We start from the raw sequence: 27075 nt of genomic DNA, 5'->3' as shown, positions 1-27075 counted from the left end.
CAAGTTAAGAGTTAACCGCAAACATCTAAGTAAATTTCACAACACTATAGCCTAAGTAATCATTCACTTGCTCTGTTCACTACTAGTCTCGTTTATTCTATTAATAGAACGTGAAGTGACCAATAACACAAAACAATGATACCAGACTATCGCATGGTTATCATCACTACACCAGTATGGTCAGTTGTTAAATAGCAAAATACAACTAGTGCAAATACAACCAAATACCTGAAAGTCATACTTTCTTAGCTTATTTTTTCTTCATTTCGAAATAAATACACTAAAGCACTATAAACAAAGAAATGATATATTTATAATATCCCAATGATTAGCGAAATAGTATTTTTGACGTTTCGTGACCTAGTACAGGCCACTTCTTCAGAGAATAAATAAAAAAGTCAAAATTAATCCAACTTTTTAAAAACTTGGTTATTCATTCTCTGAACCTTCTCCTCTACATCTACACAATTGTTGTTCATTCTTCTCATGTCTGCTTTCATTTCTTAGCGTAATGTGTTCTTTGGTGCTCCTCTTTTCCTTCGGTATAGAGGATTCCAAATGAAGGTTTGTCTTGTGATGCAGTTTGGTGCTTTCCTCAATGTGTGTCCTATCCACTTCCAGCTCTTCTTCCTGATTTCCTCGTCCAGTATGATCTGGTTTGTTCTCTTCCACGGTAGATTGTTGCTGATATTGTTTGACCAACGAATCCGAAGTAGTTTTCGCAGACAACTGTTAATAAACACTTGTATCTTCTGGATGATGGCTTTCGGAGTTCTTCAAGTTTGCGCCTCATACAGTAGAACTGTTTTGACACTTGTATTGAAAATTCTGACCTTGGTGTTGGTTGACAGATATTTTTAGTTCTAGATGTGCTTCATTTGTAGACGTACTGCTCATACTTTGCCTATCTACGCCTTCACGTCTGCATCAGGTCCACCATGTTCGTCAATGATGCTGCCCAGATATGTAAAGATTTTTACATCTTCCAGAGCTTTTCTGTTAAGTGTGATCGGATAGGTGCATGCTGTGTTGTATCGGCGAATCTTGCTTTGCCCTTTGTGTATGTTGAGGCCTGCTGCTACCCTGGTCATCTCCTGTACTGATTGTTGCGTGTGCAATAGACGAGCCAGATCATCTGCAAAGTCTACATCGTCCAGCTGAATCTTAGCTATACAGTGTATCCCATGCTCCCCGCCCTAAGATGTTGACGGTTTCATGATCTCGCCAATCGCTATGAGAAAGAGAAAGAGTGGGAGTAAGTAACCTTGCCTGATACCGGTCATTACTTCGAACGAGTATGTCAGTTGTCCTCCATACACAGTTTCGAAGTTTAATCCATCGTGAGAATTCCGTATGTTGTTGACTATCTTCTCAGGCACACCATATTATTAAGGAAGCCTCCATAGCGTTGTCCTGTCCATGCTATCGAATGCTTTCTCGTAGTCAATGGAGTTGATGTAGAGTGGAGAATTCCATTCAATTAATTGTTCCACAATGATCCGTAGTGTTGAGATTCGGTCAGTACACGATCGATCCTTGCGGAATCCAGCATGCCTATCTGGAAGTTGGGCGTCTACGGAGTCCTAGGTCCCGTTAAAACCTATGGCATTGTTGCGTACCGCTACTATGAGCTCCATCCGGGCCACCACCTCCGATCACAGGCGAGTACCTGGGGGGTTCCAACGGCATCTCTCATGGCCCGCGATTTGTCGTGCGTGACCGTAACTGGAGAGGACCGTTTGACCAATGATCTTGGATTCGTCAGTAATTTTCTCCCGTAACGTGTGCTAAGTCTAAGATTGCTCTCAGAGACGGAGATTACGTTTCACCTGATTCTAACCCCTATACGTGAAGGACTTTCTTGCTAGAATGTTATCAATTCTAAGTACTGTTCAGTCCTCGCCACTGCGTTTGCTGTCAAAGACTTCCCTGCTTTCTAGTAATCTATGATCCGACACTGGGATTTTGAATAAAAATTGGGAGTTTCGTTCGAGGTTTGTGCTTCCGATTCTGTTGCCATTTTCCCTCCTTGCTGTCAATAGCAGCTGAGGCACATGCAACAATTGGTAGCTTCATCGGTGTTTAAATCAGACTGGGATTCCCATGCTTACATGTCTTGTTGTGTCCGTATTAAAAGTAATAAGTACACCGATGGTTATTGACACAGCCGTTATCAGTGAAACATGTGGCAGAACAGATGTAATTATACCAAAATACTTATAGATATTGCAAAAAGCCTAGGGACAGTTGGTAAATATGGATGTATACAATGAATCATAAAAAGTACATGAGACTATGCAAAAAATTTCAATGATAGCAAATGTTACAAAATGGATTTGTGTCAAATTTCTCCACATATCTCCACCCAGATTGTCTGGAGGTCACACTGGTATAAAACTAACCAAGAGAGTCGATTTTTTTCAGTTATCATCTTTAATTGATGTTGATGCGCAAAATGTACATAATGTGCAGGTTTACTAATTGCCCGTCCGGACGTTTTGAGAATGTATGAATATTATTTGGTTGTTCCCCTAACCAGATGTAATGAGCGATTGAGGTTGTTTGTCTAAAATAATATTTGCCTGCTCATGTTGGTCGTTTGAGAAAGCAGGTTTTGCTCTGTTTATAAAGATAACTATCCTCTTTCCGTTTTTATAAATGGTGGAATATTTTGCTGATCGTTTAATGACTCAGTAAGTTCCTTCATACAGTTAATTCAGTGGTCTCCTAACTGCATTGACAACGACAAAAATGAAATTGCACGTTTGTGAATGTATATCCAACTGTGCCTAGCGACTATTTTCACATGTTGGCGTTATTTTAATATGGCCGATGATCTGCAATAAACAACTTAAAAAACGTGCTGGATCGATCTGTATTTTATCACCAAGGTTGACCAGTTGCCATGGTAAGACCAGAGTTGTGAAGTAGATTAGCCCAGCTAATGTGCAGCCGACATCTTTGATGCTGGAATGAATCTCAGGGAGGGGTAAGTGGCAAGGCGTCATTCGCTTTTACCACATCAGCCGTAAACATCAGCGAGCTTTTCATTTGGCGGTGGGATCTTTCGATGGAGCCCTTTTCAACCTTATTGTTATGGATATTAAAAAAATATTAAATTTGAAGCAACCTAAGTTGGAAACACACGCAGCGTAAATTTCCAAACCGAAAAATAGTGAGTAGGGGCTATAAGAGAATTGAACATCAATGATACTCAAACTTGCAACCTTACCTTGAACTGTCCTGGCAAACAAATTCGAGATCCTGTAACTTCTTTATAAGTCCTGTGTTTACAAGTGAATTAGTATGTGTATGTTGCAGCTGAAGCAATTAGGAAGATAGCAGTTGATAGAGATTGCCAAACATATTATACAGTGCTTTAACATGAGATGATTATGTCAGATTTGTAATTGTGGTTGTTTATCAGTAAGCGAAGACACAGCTTCTATTCTTACGGGTGAACAAATATTCCAATCTGGAATGAAAACTGGATATTTTCAGTTAACGGTAAGAGGTCACCGAGGTTACATCAGATTCGGGAAGCGTGCTATGCGGAAAGCTAGTTTTAAAACGGTCAACCTCTTCTTCGTTCCATTAAAAAGTGGTTTCCCATATAGTTCGTGGAGTGTGGGTCAAACGCCTAGACTAATTTTTTACAGTACTCGCCAGCATATAGTGTCTTTCTTCTCGACATTCCAAAACTGGGGTTCTCCAACTGCTAGGTCCTAATATCCCGACTAAGAACGACAGTGAGGCCGCTTACCTTCTGGCTAAACAGTACTCTTGAACACTTCAACCGACTCACACTAACCATATCGATAAAATCTTCACCTACAACTCTACGGGACTTTCATTGGTGAACCGGAAGCTGCAGCATCTAGAACAAGGCCCTTCTCCTGGTCCATATATGGTTCATTCAGCTATACTGGAGGAATCAGCTTCAATCTTGAAAACACCGCTTAGAGTGCTGTTCCCACACTCACTAAGCCGTGGTACATTACCGGAAATTCGGAATCTGGATCACATCACATCAGTTTTTAGAGGAGGCTGACTCAGCCAACCTTCAAGCTATTGACCGGTGGCACTTCTCTCTATACCCCTCGAAATTACGCAGTGATAATTCGTGTAGGTTGAACGCTATATACGATTCCTAAGCTATTCCCGTAACCCGCAGACTAAAGCTACACAGCGACTTGAACTCCAGAGAGAAGACACTAGTATGGGAGAAAACACTTTATCCCAAGGTTCATTCTAGTACAGAAAATCAAGGGTATTTATAGATGTTGGCGTCTGTTAAATCAACATCATATTTCAGCCAATCCGTTAACGTCATATTATGCTACCGACCAATGGTAGCACGCCATGCTGGAATTCTCGAACGTTCCATCATACTCTGATTGGCTAGGGCCCTTCGGCTCCTTTTTGGGCCTCTGGAGGCTCCGTTGAAGTTCTCCGGAAGCCGACCCAACACCTTCCCGGAATAAGATTTGTTTCTGGGATCTACTTGTAGTTTGATAACTGGGTTGCGACGACGTCCCATTGTTCTTGTCGTTTTCCTTGTCCAAGGCATCTTTTCAATGTTCCTGAGCGTTTGTGGCATTCGTGCGTCTAAGATTAAATCTAACGGGAAAATCGGCCGGTTACTTTTAGTCTGCACCGTTCTTTTGTCCTTAATGATTTGATTTGTGTAACGTATACATGTCCCAAAAGCTCCTCGAACTCTGTACAGTACTCTTCCCAGTTTTTGCACAACTTCGCCCGGCTCCCATCGGTTCTTCCCGATGTAGGATTTAATGTAAACTTTGTCGCCAACACTGAAGTTTCGGATACTTGGACCGTGACTGTGCTCATCCACTAATTTGAATGGCAACATGGCATCGAAGATGGTTCGAATGCGCCTTCCAAACATGGCTTCCGCGGGAGATTTGCCGTCTGGAACATTCGGGTTCGGAGTTGATCTGTAGGATGTTAAAAATTTTGCGATCACCTGCCCGGTTGTCCCTTCTCCTCCCCCTTTCAGAAGTGTTCTTTTCAATGTATCCACGAAGCGCTCTGCCTGGCCATTCGATTGAGGGTGATACGGGGGAGATCGTATGTGCACAATGCCATTAACGTTGCAGAAGTGCTTGAATGATTCTGCAGTGAATTGTGAGCCGTTATCGGTCACTAACGTCTGCGGAACTCCAAAGCAGCCAAACAGGTCGGATAATTTGCTGATTGTTTCACTGGCTGTGCAATTCACCATGGCGTAGATTTGTGGCCATTTTGTGAGCGCGTCTACTATGATCAGATACATTCTTCCTCGTATTGGACCGGCGAAATCTGTATGCAGCCTCTCCCAGGGAATATTCGGCTTTTCCCAATGTTGCGGTTCACACTTGCTTGGACGTTTGGCTGCTTGTAGGCACGATGAACAATTGCGGCATCTGTTTTCGATATCTTGATCCATCGTAGGCCAGTATGAGTAGCTTCGAGCCAATGCTTTCATCTTATTGATACCAGGATGACCGCTGTGGAATTGTTTCAGAACCTTGTAGCGTAATGCTTTTGGAACAATAATTCTGTCACCAAACATAATACATGAGTCGACCGTCATAAGTGAGTCCCGTCGGCGAAAATATTGTAGCATTTCTCCTTGAAAACGACGGTTCGGCCACTTGGTGAGAAGATAACCACTAACCTCTCTTAAAGTCTTGTCATTTTCCGTGGCTTCTTTGATGGCCTTGAAAGTAACCGGTAAACCATCAACTGCGTCTTCCAAAACTCGATGTACTTCTGTTTCCGTCTCGATTGCTGCCACCAAAGTGTCTTCTTTCTGTTTTACTTGTGAACCAATCAGTCTAGATAAAGCGTCAGCTTGTCCAAAATCAGTAGTGGGCTGGTACTTGATCTTGAAGTCATAACCCAAGAGTGTAGTTCCCCAACGTTGCAGTCTGTTTGCGGTGTATACAGGTATACCTTTCTTCGACCCAAAGATGGTTAGTAATGGTTGATGGTCAGTTAATAGGGTGAACTGACGTCCAAATAACATCTTGTGAAATTTCTTGACAGCAAAGATAATCGACAATGCTTCCTTCTCGATCTGACTATAGTTACGTTCTGCTGACGTTAACGATCTAGCCGCATGTGATATCGCTTTCTCGGATCCATCTGGCATGATGTGAGAAATAACTGCTCCAATGCCGTAGTTTGAAGCGTCTGATGCCACTACAATGGGTAAGGATGGATCGTAATGGGTGAGCAGCAGTTCCGAGACTAGTACTTTCTTGATTTCATCGAAAGCGGCTTGGCAAGTTGCAGACCAACTCCATTTTACATTCTTCACCAGAAGGTTATTCAGGGGGGCACGTAATTGATGAAGGTTTGGAATAAAAGCTCCATAATGGCTAACTAGTCCCAAGAAGGATCGTAGTGTGGGGACATCCGTCGGTCTGGGCATAGTTTTCACTGCCTGGGTATTCTCCGGATCTGGTCTTCTTCCATCTTTGTCGATTATAAACCCAAGGTAGCGTACTTTTTGCATACAGAAGTCACATTTCTCTGGACGAAGTCAAAGTCCATATTCGGCTATTCGCGTCAGCACCTGGTCAAGCTTCTTTTCTAAGTCTACTCTATCTACTCCCATAATTATTATATCATCTAGGTAAGCTGCAGCACCTGAAACATCTTGTAGCATAGTATCCATTATTTGCTGAAATATGGATGGGGCCGTCTTGACTCCGAAGGGTAATCGATTATACCGGAATAGACCCTTGTGTGTGTTTATAGTAAGCAGGTTTTTAGACTCGTCAGGAACAGGGATTTGTAAATAAGCTTCTGATAAATCCAACTTTGCAAAAAGCTTACCTCCGTTCAGTTTAGCAAAAAGATCTTCAGGTAAGGGTAATGGATACTGATGAGTTTCTAAGGCTTCATTCGACCCGGTTGAGTAATCGGCACATAGGCGAACGCTACCATTAGTCTTCTTTACTACTACTATCGGTGCGGCCCATTCTGAGAAATTCACTGGTTCAATGACACCTAGTTTCTGAAGTCGTTCTAGTTCTTGTTCAACCACTGGTAGAGCAGCATGTGGTACGGGTCTCCTAGGTCGAAAAACGGGAGTAGCTGCAGGCTTTAGAGTTAACAGTGCTTTTGCCTTCGTACATTCTCCCAATCCTTCTCTAAACACGTTTTGGTGTCTTTGTAGCATGGCGTTTTTCTGATTCCATTCTGGGGTGTTGTCTGTACTTACTCGTCTGCAGATACTGTTGATAGAATGATCTGCTAGTTTAAGTGTTTCTATAAGGTCCAAACCCATTAAGTCTAGTGCTGGCTTCTTAGTAAGATACAATGTTGCATTTGTTGTTACAGTACCTTTATAAACAGTGCATGGCACTTCTCCAACAATATTCAACTTCCCCTCAGATGCACTGTGTGCCAGCTGTGTTGTTGGGAAAACTGTGGGTCTCCCAATGTTCTTCCATGTTTCTGGGCTGATTAAAGTAATATCAGAAGCTGTGTCCAGCTGAAGGCGGGTACGGTGTTTATTAATATTCAAGGTCACATACTTTCTTTGGTGGCAACTTCGTGCTGTGTTATGTGATACCAATATCTTGTTGGTTGGAGCACCATATCTGTATTTCTTCGAGTAGGGCTTCAAAGAATGTCGTTCATGGGTTTTTTTCTGTAGCAGTTTTCTTTATGTCCCTTCCGATGACAATTGCTACAACAATTTTTCTTATATGGGCAGAACCTTTTATAATGTCAACCCTCACAAGACCAACATGGAGATGAAGGCTGATTGCCTGTGTGCGATACCTTTCTTGAGCAAGAACTGTTCTTCCCGCTTACAGCATGAGCGTATGGCAACTGGCCATTATTTTCGACCATCGAAGTGTCATGCTTTAGGTTTACCAATCTCTGACACTGTGGTTACTTCTTGTAGTGTCATGTTCGGACATTGTTCAATTTTACTCAAAATTCTGGTTCTAATATCGGCGTCTTCGGGAGATTGTAGGCTGCACACAAACACGAGACACTTAAACTGGTCTTCTGTCATTGCTGATAGTTTGAAGCGCTCACATTCACGGTTTACTAAACCCGCATGCTTAACCCAGTCATCATCACCTGCTTTTGTCATCCTGAGACATTGATAGTGAATATTAAACAAGGATGACTGTTCAGTAAAGATTTGCGACAAAATTTCAATCGTTGCATCAAAAAAAATCTCTTGGATTCTTCGGAAGGATGAAATTGCTATAGCGTTCATGTTCTATAGTCCCAAGTTTTCTAAGAAGTATTCTGACTTTTGAAGCATCATCCAGTTTGCAAAGATCAATATAAAACAAATCTTCATACTTCTTAAACCACGACTCAAAGGTTACACCTGCTACACCATCAAAATTAAATTCATGGATGGCGTTAATGACTGAATCAATATGTGATACTTGAGATTCACTAGAAGCAGGGTTTTTCTCGGACAGGCAGAATTTCTGCATCAGGGTTTCCATGATTCTAATTTGAGACTCTTCAAACCTCTTTTCTTGACGCACCATGTAAGCTTCCAATTGCTTCAAGGAAATATTCATTGTGGTTTTCATCCCCGTCGCCACTGATAATTCGTGTAGGTTGAACGCTATATACGATTCCTAAGCTATTCCCGTAACCCGCAGACTAAAGCTACACAGCGACTTGAACTCCAGAGAGAAGACACTAGTATGGGAGAAAACACTTTATCCCAAGGTTCATTCTAGTACAGAAAATCAAGGGTATTTATAGATGTTGGCGTCTGTTAAATCAACATCATATTTCAGCCAATCCGTTAACGTCATATTATGCTACCGACCAATGGTAGCACGCCATGCTGGAATTCTCGAACGTTCCATCATACTCTGATTGGCTAGGGCCCTTCGGCTCCTTTTTGGGCCTCTGGAGGCTCCGTTGAAGTTCTCCGGAAGCCGACCCAACACGCAGTCCCTAGTAAGCGACCGTACACACGACAATTTATCATCCCCAAACTTCTTTTCATTCCAACAACATGGTTTCAGGAAAGGTTACTGTTGTATAACCAACCTGCTGACCGCTATGGACCGATGGACGACCATGTTTGATTCAAAGGGGAATTTGGAGTCACAAAACTTGACTTCTAAAAAGCTCTTGGTATGGTCGACCATATATGTAATACCAATATGCTAATACTATTAAGTATCAAATCACCTCCAATTAATTGGCTTACTTCATGTTAGATTATTAATATGCCGCGTATAACTTGATGACTCATACGCTAGGACCTTCCCAAGTCGCAAATGAGAAGACGGAAGACAAGTGAAAGGAATGTTATTCCAAGCAGTGTCAATTATGGTACAAAACTGTCAGGAACTTATAGTTTTTAGTAAAGACGAAACCACCAATATAGTTATCCAGTCCGCACACATGGGGTTATTAGCATTCGTTCAATAGGGAGGCTATACGCAGGGATTCTGGAACGTTCTTCCGAAAGATGGTTGGATGGAATATCTTCGGTTCTTTCTGAGCTTCTTACAGCTTCGTCGAGTTTACCCGTGGACCATCTTCACACCTCCCCCTTTAAAGTCTGTTGTGTAAGACTTTTTTCTCCTATCCACTTTTAACTTGATTACCGCATTCCTCTTGTGGTTCGTCACTCCTGAAGGTTGTGCCGCTTTGTCCTTGCGTTTTTATCCCTTCTGCATTCGCGCTTCTGAGGGTCTTTTTGAGATAAATCCACGAGCTATTGAAACGGGGGTCGGCTTTGTGGGATCAATGTTCTGTCGTCCCTATGAATTTCATTTATGTGTCCCATACACGTTTCGACATTTCTCCGGGTTAGGTACAGTACACTTTCGATCTGACTTTCTATAACACTTGATCCCCACTTCCTGTCACCTTGATACGATTTGACAAGTACCATTTCACCCACCTGGAAGCTACGAGTGACCATACGACATTCATTTGTGGGTTTATGTGTCTTTCTAGGTGGCGATACACTGTTAAAGATTGCCTGGATTTTCCTTCCGAACATACACTCGGCTGATGACTTTCCTTCTGCTACTGCCGGTTTGAAGATAACTCTGTAAGACATCATGAACATACTGATCACTTCCTCTGGGGCATTCGCCCCCCGTCATTTGACCAGAGCTCTTTTTATCGTATCCACGAATCTTCCTGCTTGGCCATGCGACTGAGGATGGTATGGAGGAAACTGTAGATGTGATACGCCATTTTCACTGCATAAGCGTTTAAAAGCAGAAGACACTAACTGAGTGTCGTTGTCAGTTGCTAAGATCACTGGAACCCTAAAGCAAGCAAACAATCCTGAAAATCTTCCTATTGTGCTCTGTGATGTTTTCGGCATATCATATACTTCTGACCATTTTGTGAAAGCATCGACTACAACCAAATAATTGCTGCCCTGTATTGGTTCGGCAAAATTAGTGTGTTTTCTGTTTTCTTTGCCAAGGCCCGTCCGCTTTGGGCCATGGTCGTGGTTCAGTTTTATTCGGATTTGTTACGGCCTCTAGACGGGACCGACAACTGAGAAATGTTTGTTCTATATCATGGTCCATTGGCGTCCAGTATGCATAGCTCCGAGCTAGTGACTTCATTTTACTTATCTCCGGCTACCCTCTGTGGAACTGCTTAAGGACATGGTGTAGAAGATTTTTGGGGATAACGATACGGTGGCCAAACATGATGCACAAATCGACAACTGTCAAAGAATCTCGTCTACGAAAATGTTGTAGGAGCTCTCCATGTAGCGTAGATGAAGTCCATTTGTTGAGTATGCAGCGGCAAACAACCTTCAACGTACTGTTCTTCTCACTAGCTTCTTTAATGGCTTCGAATAAGACCGGAAGTCCGGAAACTGCGTCTGCCAGTTCTATGTGAACCTCAGCATCTGCGGCAGCCACAAGCACTTCCTCATGTTTTGCATGTGAACCAATTAATTTTTGGAGGGCAGCTGCCTGTCTAAAATCCGTTGACGGTTGATACTTTATCTTGAAATCATCTCCCAGCAACGTAGTTGCCCATCGTTGTAGACGGTTTGCTGCATATACAAGGATACTTTTCTTCTCTCCAAAAACTGTCAGTAACGGTTTGTGGTCTGTTAGTAGGGTGGACTGTCTACCATATAGCATCTTGTGGAACTTTCTTACGGCGAATATGATAGAGAGGGCTTCTGACTGTAGTTCCTTTCAGTCATAGTCAGAGGTCGTACAGCGAGGCAACTGCCTTCTCAGACCCGTCAGGGTATGTATGTGAAATTGCTGCTCCGATTCCGTAGTTTAAGGAATCTGCTGAGGCTATAATTGGAAGGTCTGGATCGTAGTGTGTAAGTAGAAGGTTTGATTATAGGAGCTGTTTTAGTTTTAGGAATGCTTCTTGGCATTCGTTTGACCAGAACCATTTGGTATCCATTTTCAGTAACCGATTAAGAGGAGCTCAGAGGCAATGCAGATCTGGAAGAAAAACTCCATAATGACTAACCATCCTCAAGAAAGAAAGTAAGGTTGATACACCAGTCGGTGGAGGCATGGAACAGTAGCCTCGACGTTTTCAGGATCAGGTCTTCTCCCGTTTTTATCGACTACGAATTCCAAACAGCGGATTTACTCCATGTAGAAGTCACATTTTTCAGCACGTAATCTAAACACATGATCTTCTATACGTTCATTGGGGTTTCCACGCGTGGGTTCGGACCCACCCCCCGTCGCCACCGATATATCTTGTCGTTTGAATGCTACTTGTTATATCTGATCGTCGTCTTCGTGTTTTGGGGGTTAATAAATCTTCACAACAATCAGCGACGACTAGGTATAAGAAGTAGCATTCAAGAGGCAGGATATACCACTTCATATACAAAAAATCGACATTTTAAGGTTAGGGTTAACTTCACTTTTTCTCATGCTATGGAATATCCTAGTGGGGTCTCCCAGGGTTCAATACTATAACCTCTTCTTTCTTCATTCATATAAACGATCTTCCACAGTAGGTGTTGTCAGAATTACTTTTTTTGCCGATGATGTGAAACTTTGGAGAAAGGTACGCAACCAAGGGGATAAACTGGCACTTCAGGAGGGTCTGACTCGACTTCAGGGTTAGGCAGATGATAACGGACTTGACTATAACACTTAAAAGTGTTAATTAGTTCATCTGAGACACTTTGCAGAATACAATTACAACCTAGAAAACTTTTCTCTAGAAGTACCCCTAGTTGAAAAAGACCTAGGATTGTTGGCATCTTATGATATGATGTCTCACGCGAACTGCGACAAAAATACCTTCCGTGCAAACTTGCACTGGTAAAGTTGAAACGCATTTACGGCCAATTTGAAGGAAGAACTTTCCACGTAATTTTCAACAGTTTTATTCCTCCCCATTTAGAATACGAAAACATATTACTTTCAATCTCACTCCAAAAGGATAAGGACACACTAGAACATATCCAACGGTGAGCCACTAATCAGTCCGAGGAGTGAAATTCAAACCTTGTGAAGAGCGTGAAGACTCCACAGGTATTTTGAGTTTGACAAAGCTTTAACCAGTAACACCTTCTAGTATGAATCGTACCCACCAAGTGAAATCAAAATACAGAAGTTAGGAGGTTCAAAGATATATTTGATATGCTATCAATATATCGAGGATCGACTGATCAAATCTGGCCAGCGATTGCAGGGGTTGTCGAGCACGCGTTGCCACCCGTGACCTGGTGCGGATGCATGACCGAGCTCCTTCAGTTGGGTGAGTCTACTAAAACTAATGTGGTCAGCATACAATATCGAAAACTTACAAAGCTATTCACTTTGGGGATTTATTTACCGCTACAAGCGCCTCCAATCACTGAACCGTTACCCATTAGAGTACAGGCCTCTTTGAGGTGACCCAAATACTCCTGAATATCCCCTTAAACACATAATTAAGCCTAGACCCAACACAAAACTAGGGCTAACACTCAGAAACTGGGAACACAGTAGGGCGGAATAAACTGTAGACACACCTACTCCTGAAGAGCAGTCAAATGCAGGAATTCGCTGCAGGCTGAGCTAGTCTGAGTGATTTCAAAGGAGTCCTTTGAAGGGAAACATGACGTAACTTTGAGGACTAAAGGTAGTATCTTAATATGATTTACCAACTATTTTTCGTTTTCCTCTCTAATCGCTAATGTGTGGATGCTATTGTACATCGGATTACAGAATCTTATGAATGTAACGTTACACCCCGTGACATTCCGGTTGAATTGGAATGCTGCAGTAAGACTTATTTCTCTCGTCTTTTACGTTAATCATATTTAATTAGGGGAGCCTCTGCTCAAGTCAAGAGGTCTCCGGTTATACGTTTAAACAGGTAACAGATTCACTGAAGTGTGAACGGCTTGCATCGACCCGATCACCCAATTTTGGGGAAATTTGACCCATTTTGGGGAAATGGCACCAAATCCCTAAATTCTCCCCAGTGGTTGGGAAGTTCACCAATATTTCTCTCTAACATTGGTGACGGACATTTAACTTTGGGGATTTCCCCAAACTTGGAAGATTGGGGAAAACCCCAAAATCCTTCGGTTTTCCCAAAATAGAGAGGGTGGGTTATTGTAACTAGTTCTATGGTTTGACAGCGTACTAGGAAAACAGTAATAACCCAGTTTATGATAAAAACCTCATGCAAGTTTCAATATCTGTAGTTCAGAACACATTGTTTGGTTTCTCCAATAACCATGTCATGAGCTTGTATAAGCCGATCTGTTTCTTCGCGCTCGCTTGTTATTTCGGCACGGCTACAGGTGTCCAATAGGTGGTTGTCTAGCCACTTGACTGTTCTAATTCTAGCCAGTTCGCAATCAAGTATTATGAGTCCTTTCCTGTATCGTTGATCGACTTGAGACACTTGGTACTTCGATAAACGATTTGCATTCCTGTCGATTAATTGGTACACTATAAATTATTTTGTTACGTCAGTGCCAAAAAATTATAAGCCCCCAAATGCCCTGGTATGGCCGAGAGTGGGGTGGGCTCGCCCTCCCTCTAGAAATGTTCTCACACGGCCACACGTATACAGCCTCTGCCAGGGAAGTCCTACTTACTGCCTTCTCGTGGCACGGGTGTTGTTTACGAAAATGAGAGGACGAAAAGCGATTGTCCGGCGCTTTAACCGGATCACAAACCAATGGTGCATATGGGCTCCAGTATCCTGAGGGAACAAATGGCGTGTGAACCAATTGTTGGTCACCGGCTTCCATGGGACTGCATCTTCTCACGATGCCCCACTGCCTTGTGGGTTAGAACTTTAGGTCGAAGGCTCGGGGTGTGGCCCCCTAAGAAAACCACCTGGTTCGGTTTGGGCACCCGGGCAGTATCACAGTCCACACAAATATGATGAACTGTCGATAATTATGGAAAATAGTTTTCTTGCTTCGATTAGCAATCAAACGATTCACGTTATTATTATTATTATTTACTACGTCATTTATTCACTCTCTTTTATTCCCACTCTGTCTATCCTTATTTTTCGACTTATACTGCAGCTCGCCTATGGTGGAAATTCGGCTCTGTCTGAACGTTCTCGAGTCACCGCCTGGTTAAAAATTGTATGCTACCACCGAGTACGAATACTGAAGCAGTTTTGCTGAGACCACGTGCACCATCCAAACTGGCTGCCTTCAGCGTCCGCACACTCATGCAGGTCAGACAACAGATAGGGCTGGACGATGGTCAGAATTGTTCAAAGAGCAGTTCAATTGGCCTGCTGCTCCGGCAACATCGGTTAGACTGTACTGCACTCCATGGCCGGTAACGACTAATCCACCAAATGAGGCGGAAGTCCGCAAGGAACTCCAACTCTTGAAGCGATACAAATCACTGGGCCCAAATGACTTACCTCCGGCTGTTTTTAAAAATGGTGGTGACTTTCTGACTACGGAACTGATGACGTTGTTTACAAAGGTCTGGGAACTAGAGAGTGTACCAACATCATGGGACAAGTCGATAGTTGTCCCTTATCTTTAAACAGGGTTCACGTCGTTCCTGTAACAAATATCGGGGGTTAAATCTACTTCAGATTGCGTCCAAGCTTTTGGCTTCCGTCATACTTCGTAGGTTGTTCAAAACCCGAGAAAGATTGACTCGCGAGGAGCAGGCTGGGTTTCGTTCTGGTCGAGGATGTATTGATCATATCTTCACCCTCCACTAAACGTTAGAACACCGTAATACTTATCAAAGGCCAACAATCGTAGTGTTTCTTGACATCAGGACTGCCTTCGATTCGTTGAACAGGACTGTTCTCTTGGATTGTCTATTGAAGAAGGGTATGCCTGAGAAGTTTATTAACATCCTAAAAGCCCTATATGCAAACACCTCAGGCAGAGTGAGGGCATACAACCACCTCTCTCCATTGTTCCATTCAAGCAGTGGGGTTAGACAGGGTGCCCAATCTCACCATTCCTCTCCAACTTTGCCATCGATGACATTCTGGGAACAGCTCTGATGGATGTAAGTAATGGCGGTGTGGATCTGCTGCCTGGAGAAAGACTTCTCGACCTTGAGTATGCGGATGATATTGTCTTACTGTGCGATAATGTCTAAGCGATGCAATCCGTACTTAATCAGTTGGCAATCAATGTCCGTAGGTATGGTATGTGCTTTGCACCTTCGAAGTGCAAAGCACTTCTACAAGACTGGCAGGATCCTAATCCTGTGCTCACCCTGGATGGTGAGCAGATAGAAGTAGTCGAAAAGTTCGTGTATCTAGGTAGCTGCATAAATGCTGGTGGTGGCGTGAGTGATGAGACCAATGCACGTATAGTGAAAGCCAGAGCGGCTTAGGCCAACCTGGGCCATCTTTGGCGCCTTCGTGATGTTAGTCTGGCTGTAAAAGGTCGAATATACAACGCGTCGGTGAGAGCAGTTTTGCTCTATCCTTGTGAAACCTGGTCTCTCCGAGTTGAGGATGTTAGACGACTCTCTGTGTTCGATCTTCGTTGTCTCCGAAGGATTGCTGACATCCAGTGTCAACACCATGTTAGTAATGCAGGGGTTCGGCATCGTGTGTTCGGGCACAGAGATGATAATGCAATCGATGTCACCATCTTGAAACACCGACTTCGGTGGCTTGGACATGTTCTACGAATATCGTCTCAGACAATTCCACGTCGTGCATTATTTGCCGACGCTGAGACTGGTTTGAGAAAGCGGAGAGGTGGTCAGTGTATGACATAGTGTCGTGGTATGAAAGAAATTTGCAAAGGGCTGGCTTGTGTTGGTCCTTCACGACTCCCTGGTTGGGGTCTGAGAGATGGTGCAACACAGTGGCTAGAGACGTTATCAGATATGGCTCATAATAGGAGCCAGTGGAAATCCTGCTGTAGGCTTCTTTTACTTTCTTCACAAAAAGTGATTGCTTCTTCCTTAACTGAAAGAATTCTTCTGATTGTACGTTTCTGTTTCCCCCATTATTATTATTACACTACCTTACACTAATCTGTTCGTTATTGTTCTTTTTTTACTCTCCTTAATTTTTTTATCCTGCTTTTCAAATTCTCATTGTTTTGTGTGGCGCTTATGTATTTGGTGCCCTCTTGTACCAATATTTGTGTTCAAATAAATAAAAAATTATAAGGATCAAAAGTACCACCCCATTGAATTCATATCTACTCGTCAGTTAAAATGTAACTAACAATTCTCATTTGTTTTCAGGTAACCAGTGTATCAAACCACAAAGCAATAAATATTTAAAATTTTAGCAGATATATTTGTACATGACGCAATGCTGTACTTAGTAGGCCTGGGTTTAGGTTCCTTCTCAGATTTGACAATGAAGGGTTATGATGTACTCAAAAAGTGTGATTATGTGTACCTGGATAGTTACACTTCTATATTCTCTGAGGAAGAGTTCAAGGTATTGGATATCAGTGGAAAATGCATACTTCCAGCCGATCGGGAATTCGTGGAGCAAAGCAGTGAAATTATAGATCGAGCGAAGAACCATGACGTCGCGTTTCTTGTAGTAGGTGATCCTTTAGGAGCAACTACACATAGTGGTTAGTGAGAAAGTGCTAATATTTTTTCAGATATTATATTGAGAGCTGTAGAAAAAAATATATCTTACCAAATTATTCACAATGCGTCAGTTATAACTGCAGTCGGTTGTTGTGGCTTGCAGCTCTATAACTTTGGTGCAACTGTATCAATCCCTTTGTGGGATGAATTTGGTCATCCGGAAAGCTTTTATGACAGAATAATAATGAATATGAGAAGCGGATTTCATACACTATGTTTGCTGGATATCAAGGTAAAGTAACTCTATTTGCATATAATACTCACTTCTTAACTGCTTGTCAGACACTCAAGACTTTTTAAACTGAATTTCAAAATTAGTGATTTTTTGTAAATAAACAAATCTATTTTATCACCAATCCATCACACATTTTTCTCAATAACCACGTACATTAACATAAGTCCACTATATTCTTTTTTTGATCTCCCATATTTGTTCTAAACAGATTTTCCGTGAGCTCACTTCTTGCGGTTTTGGTGAATCTAGCTAATCTCGCAAAACTGAAAAAAGCACATGGTTGTTAGCCTAGTGTGTTCACATAATACATAGTAGTTCTCACAATGCTTTTTGGATCAAATAAAATAAGGTATAAACCAGTCTCTCACATTTTGGTGACTTCACTTCTGTCCAAATAGACGGACGATGGTCAAGCAACTGAGTCGTTTACATTTAAATTTACTTAATTGAACACATAAACATTGGTACAAAGGGGTACCAATTACGTAGTAAATATAATAATAATAGGAGCAGGAAAAGATTCTTGAAACTAGAGAAGTCACTTTCACTTTTATGAAGATAGTTACAACAGGATCGCTACTGGCTCCTGCTTTAAGCTATTCCCGATAGTTTCGAGCCACTGTATTGCACCATCTCTAAGACTTCAAACAGGAAGTCGCGAAGGACCAACAGAAGCCAGTCCTGTACAGCTTTCATGTCACAACACTGTCGGGCACTGACCACCTCTCCGCGTCTTCCATCCGGTCTCGGCGTCGGAAAATAATGTATGGTGTGGGATTCGCCCAGACGACTTCCCTCGGTGTTTCAAGATGGTGGCACTAACTGAAGTATCGTCACTGTGCTCGAGCACACGTTGCCGAACATCGGCATTGCTAATAAGGTATTGCCACTGGATGTCAGCGATACGTCGGAGACAACGATAATCAAACAGAGAGTCGTCCAACATCCTCGGCTCGGAGAGGCCAGGTTTCACAAGCACAGAAAAACTGCTCTCAAATTGAGGAAAAATCTGTGTGAAAAGCGACGTCTTTTTGTGATCTTCGTCTACGCTCTGACACATTGCACCTCGGATGAGGATTGGTTTTAACAGTAGTCGAGTGTTGTCCTACAGAAAGTATGATCGACAGATATTGTAGTACTAGCCGGAGACTTAAATAGACAGGCCAGGCGCCTTAGTACAGGAGAGTCGTTTGGGTGGCCAGTCAGTACTTGTTGGTCACAAGTCGGATAACGGCGACTGTCTACTGCAACTTTGCATAGACTTCAACCTGTTCCTTGCTAGTGCTAACCATCGTCGCAGTTATCGCCGATGTGGTACCTGGAGTCCTCCCTCTACATCTCAAACAGACTCAGATTAATCACATTGCGATCAGCTACCGCTGGCGTGGTCGTATACAAGACTGCTACTTCTTTTGAAGTACTTATCCTGACTGATCATTGCATTGTTTGCTCTAACCTTATCTTACATTTCAGTGGCCAACAAATTCATCGCCCTAAATGGATTGATGTCAGCTAATTGCTGTGAAAGAAAGCTATACAGAAATAGCCTCTGTTAGTCTTGCGCGACTTCCTGGTTGAGGTCCTAGAGATAGTGCAGCACAATGGCTTCAGACTATCAGGAATAGCTCTCTAATTGTAAGAATCCTTTCCTGTTGTTTGTTTTCTAAATTAACTTCCCCCCTATTATTATTACTACTGTTTCACTGTCATACAATAATTCCTGTTCATTGTTGCGGTTTTTATTATACTCGCCTTCCACTCTCTATTTCTTCAAAACCTCATTTTTATTGTGTGGCGCATACATAGTTGGTACTCCTTTGTACCATTGTTTGTGTTCAAACAAATAGACGACCGACGTCAGCCATTTTGTACCGACTACACTAAGATATCCTGGAGTGTCAAACTTAACTGTAGCTGTTAAGTGTAGTAATATGCGCTGATCTGTTGACGGTCTTAAATCCTAAGGTCACGATTTTACATCGATATATATTCTAGAGAGTGGATAACTAGTGTATTTTGTTAACTTGATGTCTAAACTTTGATTACTTGACCTACTGTTTGGGTAAACCAGATACTGTAAGTTAATGAACAACAGTAGCATGTAATGAATTACCTTTTTGTGACTAATTATCTGACTTCACAATGTATAGTTCGACCTCTTTTCTTTACGTATTCCTGAAAATCTTTTTGGGATTAATATTGTTCACTCAGTAGATTGAGATGCTGGGCAGAACACCTTGGGGAACATTTCAACTGGCTGTTGCACACCACCTTTATGCATCCTGGATGGAAACTTGGCACGAGTCCCCCATCTCTTAGTGAAGTTGAAAAAGCTCTAATCGATAGGTGTAAGGTTTTGATTAAATAACACAAGATGTTTAAGCATAGTGGTAAAGTTTTTGCAGTCGTACTAAGATTCCAGCTAGCATATGAAAACTGAACATAACCTTATCTGACTGGTCTCGACCACTTGCCGTCTCAGTCCATAAAAACAGGAATCCTCTTGTGTCAGTCACAAAGGGATTCGCTTGACTAATGTGGTGTCGAAAATACTAGCCTCAACAATACTTTGACGCCAAACTAGAGCTCATGTAGAGCGAACCCGAAGAAAACAGGCTGGTTCTAAACCTAAACGTAGATGTGCAGACCAAATATTTACCCTTCAGCAGGTTCTGGGACATACACATACTTCCCGATATCTGAATGTAGTTACATTCCCTGAGTCTTAGGCGTAGTTGAACTCTATTGATCGTGAAGTTCTGTGGCAGTATCCGTCGTTGAAAGATGTACCAGAGAAGTGGATTAACTCGAACACTACTAGTCGAGTTACATCTAATGACGAACTGGCATCGAGACCAATTCCCTCAAGTGGCGCTAGTCAGTGTTCTCCTCCTTCTCAATCTTAATTTAACATGTTAATAGGAATTCTTTGGGAGACAACGCTCTGACCGTTTGACTTGATTTGTCAGGTGATCCATTTGCTGATTTAGGATACGCATATGATGCAGTTCGGTTTGGTGAAGGTGCCGAGTGATCCAACCTTATGACCACGTTAAGCGGATAATGCAGACATACTCAAGATGGGATCCTCTCTCTTTCAATGCTTAATGTTATTTCATGATTGGCCTGTGCCATTTGAATTAACCATGGTGTCGACTGCTTCATTTGTCTTGAAAGTCTCAACAGCCCTGACAGTCTGATATCTGAGGAAGTCTGCCTAATTGCGTCACCTGTTGTGTAGGCGAGTAAATAAGAAAACCTGACATATACTGCTGAGTTGTCCTTAAATACATTTTATTTCACTTCGATGCACGATAGGATTTATTTAAATGCACAGTGCAACCGAAGTTACTGCTAATAATATATAACATCGCCACAAGTTTTATCTAAGTATAAATAAGTAATGCAACAATACATAAGGTGTTGTATGTCAAACACAGTAACAAAGAGCGAGCTAAAATCGTGGTGAGAAATCCGCAAGATCTAATCTACTTGGTCCTAAGATAAAGACGCTTAGAATTCTTTTGAATGTTGACCATGAAGTCTGAGTGCATATTGTTCCAATTCTGGAAGTGTCGTGACCAAGCTAAGTTGAAGTCTATCAGATAAAATGACCAGGCCGTTCTCTTGAACAGTTCTCTGTTTTAATTAATGTGTGAAACACGCTTCTATCGTAATCAAGACGTTCAGATTCTGAACGTTAACTTGAATCAGGAACAGAAATGTGGCCAAATTTGGCATGCAATACATGTATAACTCACAGACGAAATGTATATGTATATGATGCTTCACTTAACATAACATTAATTTGCTTATCTGGTCAACATTTCTTTACTTCCTTAGGTAAAGGAGCGTTCTTTGGAAAACATCCTACGTGACCGCAAAGTCTACGAACCCTCCCGCTTTATGTCCTGCTGTGAAGCTGTACACCAAATAGTGGACGTCAGTAATAGAAAAGCAGATGATCAGCGGAGCAAAGGAAATACAGCTGTTATGACGTCCTGTATTGTAATTTGCTTATCCCGATTAGGATGTGATGACCAGAAAATCGTTGTTTCAACAATAAGTGATATCAATGAAGCCTACTTAAACCCAGGGGAAAAGGGTTTTGACTTTGGAAACCCCCCGCATAGTATAATCATACCTGGGTTAATACACGAGCTGGAATCAGAATTCTTGGTTGCTCGATACCGAGCCGATGTCGGGAGTCAAAAATTCCTGCCTATATTTTACACCACACGAGGAAATATAGATAATGTTCTCGAAGCTTATCAGGATGCAATAAACCTACACAACGAAATAGTTCGCACCATGCAGCCTACGCTAGATCACAATTAGTATTATATACCACTTATCTGACAAAAGATGTCTTGTACTTTATCCTAACCGTTGCGTTCGCTATAGGGTACTGAACTTCTGTTATGTCTATTCTGCAGTGCGATAGTCGAACAACCAAACCACCGATCCCCTACTTATTCATGATTTAAAAAGCGTCACAGATCCGCACGTAATCAAAGCACAACTCGGCGGTCTCGCCTCAGCATGGACGCCGGTCACGTTCCATAAATTAGTTTGTCGAACGAGATCAAGTAATTTCGCTTGTCACTAGTTATGTCATATATCCTTACAATTGTGACCGTAAGTATTTCCCCCGTATAGTTCTTTTGAATAATCACTTGTCAACTTCCGCGAGTTTATAGAATACAAGCCACCCTATAATTAGCTCATAAAAACTTCGGGTTTAAATGTTTTGCATCCCAAAATATCTTTGAGTGAGCTTGAAAGATGCTAAGAATAACGCTTGTTACAGCCTCATTACGAACCACCTGTGGAATATTACGTCCATTGATGGGGAATCGGAAAAGCAAATATGGAGGAAGTAGGTCGGTTTATACTACATCACTTACACACCAACAACGGAGAGCGGATACGCACTTTAAGACATGGGAAGAACACATGCTTTATTGAAGATAATATATTGAATATCAAATGTACAGAAGTTGGCGGGTTGATCACTTGTAAAAAATACCTGGAAAAACAACTGAAAAAGGCAACCTGTGGGATTTAGCTGGTTGAATTTGGTGTTTCCGCTACATTTTTTGTATTAGCGTTGACCAACTAGTGGAGTAGTATACAAGGACTGGGTTTAATCTTACTAACCTGTATTAGGATGTATCATTCTTGTTGGCGAGGTAAAGCAGCTAGAAATAATAAGCCGACAAGGTTGTGAAGTGACGTACATGTTACGCGAACTGTCGAGATCGACAGAGGTATACTTGGTTACGAAATACTGAATAACTCAAGCAACACAGCTTACCAAGCAGCGAAATCTTAGTGGTCACTGCAAGACGTTCAGCCACATGACTGTTGCGTAAAACTGCAACACACGATTTCCAAAATAAAAGTCCACCTTAAAAGGATTGATTATTCGCTTCGAAGTAAGTGTCGGGACTGCTCGAGGCGTCCTTACACCTAACAGTGTTAACAACCTAGGATAATATGGACTGGCACTTTTCAAGTTTTCGATTGTTGTTCTCTCAAGGACATACAACTGCTGTTACATCAGACTATATTACTTGGTATTTGATTGCATTCCTTTGATTAATAGGGCTAGTATTACATCATGAACTAACAACTAGACCGATTGACGCCGAATAAAGATTGTTTCACTGCCCGCTAACGGTATGTTACAACACTGAGTCAGAAACAATGAAGGTACTGAAACACAAGCGACAGGACTCCGTAAATTCTCAGCTAGTAAATCCCTATAAGCAAACTGATCAAAGGCGAAGCATTGTAAATCCAATCCCAGGTGTGGAAAGACTGACTAGGTTTAGGAATGCAATAAACTTACTAATATATACTAAGTCCAAAGAGTGCACTTCGATAGTCTTTAGTGCTGTTAGATAACGAGGCGGTTATCACTTCACGGTTCACATACCGTCTAAAAGCTCCTCTACATGCACCTAAAAAAAACTGGGTTAGAGTTGGTTTTAGTCACCCGACGGCGTGACCGCAGTACTCAGGGAACAACTTTATAAGGCCGGCCACACACAACCTCCGCACAAGTTGAGACCTTACCCCTGGAGACAGGAATCCGCCAGATAAGGCGAGGTAAGCACATCCGCCCTCCGAGAAAAGCTAGCATCGGTTATTATGCTGGTTGTCTGAGGAAAACACCTTACTGCCGTCATATCACTTAGGAACAGTAGTCACTGACTTGCGACGGTCGTGAAGACTACTTTCGTAACGGACGAGATACTATCTTGGTTAACACGACACAATAGACTGCTTAGACTCTCTTGCTTAGTAACCAGTATCCAAGACCAAAGCCTTTACTGCTTATTTTCTTAATGTCGGGAATTTTGGTACATTTCGAACAATCGTTATTTTACCCTAAATTTGACAGGTTGAACGTGTGAACTATTGCCTATGATAAGCTGTGTAGACCAGTTCACAAATAAAAACACGCTGACCTGCGAACCTTGCTGTAGTTTGACTTCTCAATCTATGCGGCAACATGTCTTTACCCACATGACAATGAAATAAAACAATGCTACTTACCCCTATTCCCTATGACAAAAACCTACCTTTAAGCATCAAGGTGTGGATGCACTGGGTTTTATGATCCATCTGAACTACGTGAAGTACTCGTGTAATGTGCGATATACTGTGCTGACCTTTAAGTATCTGGATATTTTCCTATATTTAATCGTAAAAGCACCGCTCACCTTTCTATCCAAAACAGAATTTTTTCACCGAGGAACCAGTGTACATCGGCGATCACATTATACTGGGCTGTTTAAAATAATGACCTACCAGATATATTTCATTAGTTTGACTTACATTGTTTCCAGCACACTTTAAAAGAAAACAAGAAACGCAAAGTAAGTTTGTTTACGATTAACATAGTTAAAGTTAAATGTACAACACATGATCAGTTAAAGTTCAGATCACAAGCTTTGGATAAACGTACGAACGACTGACTTGCGTTAGAACCGTAACTGTGGCATTCCAGCCCAGGGTGTAAGTTGACCTGGAGCAGGTGCGATTTGAGGTTGCATCGTCGGCAACCCGAAAGCTGTAAGTCAGAAGAAAACACGGTAGTTTTAAGACTGGTTAAAATTAATAGTGAATTTCATGTCGTAGTGAGTTTATGCTCATTATGTGAGAATTATCAAGAAACTGAGTACTGTGAAATTTTAAACAGAAATTACGTGAATACAAGACATATCCACATGTAATTGTCGTGAATTATACATTTTTCCAACAATGGGATGAAACTTATGCGAAATCTAAGAGTAGATAACGTAATCGACGAGACTGGGCATCGAGAGTATGATTTGAGAAAGTATAATCCAGTTAAATAAGTTCCCGAAGACTGTCGTAACTAAAAACCTGAGGTAATACAGAGATGCTTTTTTGCCTGTTTTTAAGCCATGCCTGTAACCGTTGATTGCGATATTCATGCCCATTCCAAATATGAACTCTGCACTTGTCTACCTGATTTAAATTGTCAGCCTTAATGGACTAATGTCCCGTTTTGAAGGATAGTGATACTACGTAAGTTTATGTGGGGATTAAATCGTATTGCACGGAAGACAATAGTCAAGTTTTACCTCAATATGAAGTAGTGATGCGTCTCCTTTTGTCATGTGAGACGGAATCCATGTAGGTGAATCAATATTTTGCACAAGGAAAAATTTCCGACTTCCACTGGGGGAACTAATCTCAAAGACAATTAAAACCAATGAACGATGCCATAAAATTAACCATAACTGCATTTAGTCAACCCTCTCATCACTCAAATTCGCTGTTATGGTGAAGTTAAAAAGTGTGGAACGGGTTGGTAGTTTCAGCCGGTAGATAGAATTATACTAATAATTCCACTGACATTGATGTAAAATGACTTCGATATTACACGAAGGCTCATAAATTAGGTTTTGTCAATGTAAGGGTAATCAATGAAATTTGTGGTATGCTAACAGGTTCGAATCCTCATATTTTAAAAGACACTCACATTAATTAACAATTTACAAATCTTTGAAAAAGAACCACTAGTTACATTTTAATACGACACGAATGTTGTGCATCAACGTTAAGAAAAACTACACCAAAAATACTTTATGCACACCACCTACCAGGCGGAGGGATAAATCCAGGTGCGTAAGCAAACGGCATCTGGACGGAGGCTGTAGGCACAATCGGAGGATACACAATCTGTGTGGACTGTGGAGGTATGAAACTTGGAGTCGTTAGTCCCAGAGTTATAGGGATAGGAGGAGGTATAATCTTTTTTGCTGCATTCTCAACAATAGTTTTGTATCGCGGCAACTCAGCTCTTAATTCCTCCTGAGTTCATTAGATGAAGTAAAAAAAAAAAATCAAACTCACTAGGGACAAGTCTTCATCGGGATGAATTAACTCGATGGTTACTCCATTAACCCCAGACGTGGGCTTCGGGACTTTGGACACGTTGGCTTTCACGTTAGACGATGGAGATGAATAGGCAGGAAAAGTAGCCTTCGGAGTAGTTGTAGGGGACTGTACAATAAAACTCAAAGTGAACTTACCTTTTCGTCATTTGGAGTAGCTGGCTGAGGAGGAGCGGGAGCTGCAGGAGGAGGAGGAGGCGGTGGTGGTGGTACATAGTGTACTGAACTACACAAATCATCCAGGGTTAACAAAACTTACTTCAAATGAGGAGGTAGGGTGTGAACTAGATACTCGGAATTAGAATCAATTTTAACTTACGTCCAATATGTCCGAAAGGTGCTATAGGTGGACACAAGGTCTGCATGAAAGGCAGTGCAGGGTGGATAGGCGGTGGTGGGTAAAACGGGGCACTTTCATCTTCTTTGGCTATTTTCTCTGGTGGTTCGTCTTCACCTTCTAACCCAAATTTCTGTCTTTCATGTTCGATCATATCTACTTCCGGAATACCGGACATGCCGTATATATCAATGACAGTGCTTGTTCTGTTTGGCAAGGCATTAGGAATCTTATCCAGCTTCTCTTTGTGAACCTGATGTTTTGAATATTGACGAATGTCGTGACTTACTTGGTTGCAATGAATCGACAAACCAGGACCGGTGAACAATTTTCTGTGACAATAAGGACATTTGAAGTGTTTTGCCTTTTGATGTTGGATTAGAATCTTCTCGTCGTCAAACTCCCGATTGCAATACCTAGGGATTATCAGTGTTTTGAATCTCACATACCAACACCATGGCTTCAGTTGCTTCCTCTTCTTGCGACCCATTTCCTACGCAACAACCGTAACGAAATACCCGCCCCGAAACCGGAAATGCAGGCTACGTAACTGTCTTCAATTAACAATTCTCAGTCTTCAGTAGTAGGGATAGGATGTTTATCGACTTATAATAACCCTTGCAGTTTGTTACATCGTAGTGGTCCAGTCTCGTGTTGAATATATTGACGTAAGGTGCTGATATTACGTGTTCTGGTGGCTAATTCATTGCTTAGTGGGAAAAGCGGAAATTCAGACGTAGACGATCTGATCTCGGTATTTGTACCTTCTTAGAGTATCCTTTCTAACTATCAGTCCTAGATGAAGGGAAAAGATCGGGAATATTAATACGAGGGTCATCGTTCGGTATATGATAATCCAATATTAGGCCACTCCGGTAGAAGTTTGTCTTCATGAGCTGATCCGCGTCGGATAGAAACAGGTATCTACCTCAGAACAATGAAAGATGGTCGTGCGATTTCGTGGATTGGCTGAGTTTAGACATTAACACCGTTAGATGCCGGCTCAGTGGTTTAGATGTC

The 27075-nt window shown here is 41.9% G+C and overlaps 3 protein-coding genes across 7 annotated transcripts; 1 reads left to right on the top strand and 2 right to left on the bottom strand.

Annotated features, from left to right (window-relative positions):
- Positions 1 to 321: 321 nt before the first annotated feature.
- MS3_00001180 (uncharacterized protein) lies at positions 322 to 8372 on the bottom strand. The gene is made up of 2 exons (XM_051208669.1): positions 3233 to 8372; positions 322 to 3186 (listed from the first exon to the last, which is right to left on the bottom strand). The coding sequence occupies exon 1, from the start codon at positions 6521 to 6523 to the stop codon at positions 4340 to 4342; it is 2184 nt and encodes a 727-aa protein (XP_051071680.1). The 5' UTR covers positions 6524 to 8372; the 3' UTR covers positions 322 to 3186; positions 3233 to 4339.
- A 2104-nt stretch (positions 8373 to 10476) lies between these two features.
- DPH5 (diphthine synthase) lies at positions 10477 to 21852 on the top strand. Its single transcript, XM_051211601.1, has 4 exons — positions 10477 to 16685; positions 16733 to 17029; positions 17060 to 17280; positions 21127 to 21852. The coding sequence occupies exons 2-4, from the start codon at positions 16756 to 16758 to the stop codon at positions 21619 to 21621; spliced, it is 990 nt and encodes a 329-aa protein (XP_051071679.1). The 5' UTR covers positions 10477 to 16685; positions 16733 to 16755; the 3' UTR covers positions 21622 to 21852.
- A 391-nt stretch (positions 21853 to 22243) lies between these two features.
- On the bottom strand, positions 22244 to 26594 carry MS3_00003740 (uncharacterized protein). 5 transcript variants are annotated; one of them, XM_051211596.1, is made up of 11 exons: positions 26505 to 26594; positions 26345 to 26471; positions 26038 to 26308; positions 25978 to 26002; positions 25857 to 25944; positions 25678 to 25827; positions 25425 to 25635; positions 24271 to 24364; positions 24130 to 24144; positions 24015 to 24098; positions 22244 to 23973 (listed from the first exon to the last, which is right to left on the bottom strand). In XM_051211596.1, exons 1-8 carry the CDS (start codon positions 26543 to 26545, stop codon positions 24276 to 24278), a joined length of 1002 nt encoding a protein of 333 aa, XP_051071675.1. In that variant the 5' UTR covers positions 26546 to 26594; the 3' UTR covers positions 22244 to 23973; positions 24015 to 24098; positions 24130 to 24144; positions 24271 to 24275. The 5 variants fall into 5 exon arrangements, with proteins under 5 accessions (XP_051071675.1, XP_051071676.1, XP_051071677.1 ...); XM_051211597.1 differs by having other exon boundaries at positions 24015 to 24364; positions 25857 to 26002; XM_051211599.1 differs by lacking the exon at positions 22244 to 23973 and having other exon boundaries at positions 24015 to 24364; positions 25678 to 25806.
- Positions 26595 to 27075: the final 481 nt, after the last annotated feature.

This window comes from Schistosoma haematobium, chromosome ZW (assembly GCF_000699445.3).
Source record: "Schistosoma haematobium chromosome ZW, whole genome shotgun sequence".
NCBI classification, from domain to species: Eukaryota; Metazoa; Platyhelminthes; class Trematoda; order Strigeidida; family Schistosomatidae; genus Schistosoma; species Schistosoma haematobium.
Note: the sequence above shows the minus strand (reverse complement) of the source record. Positions and strands in the feature narration are given on the sequence as shown.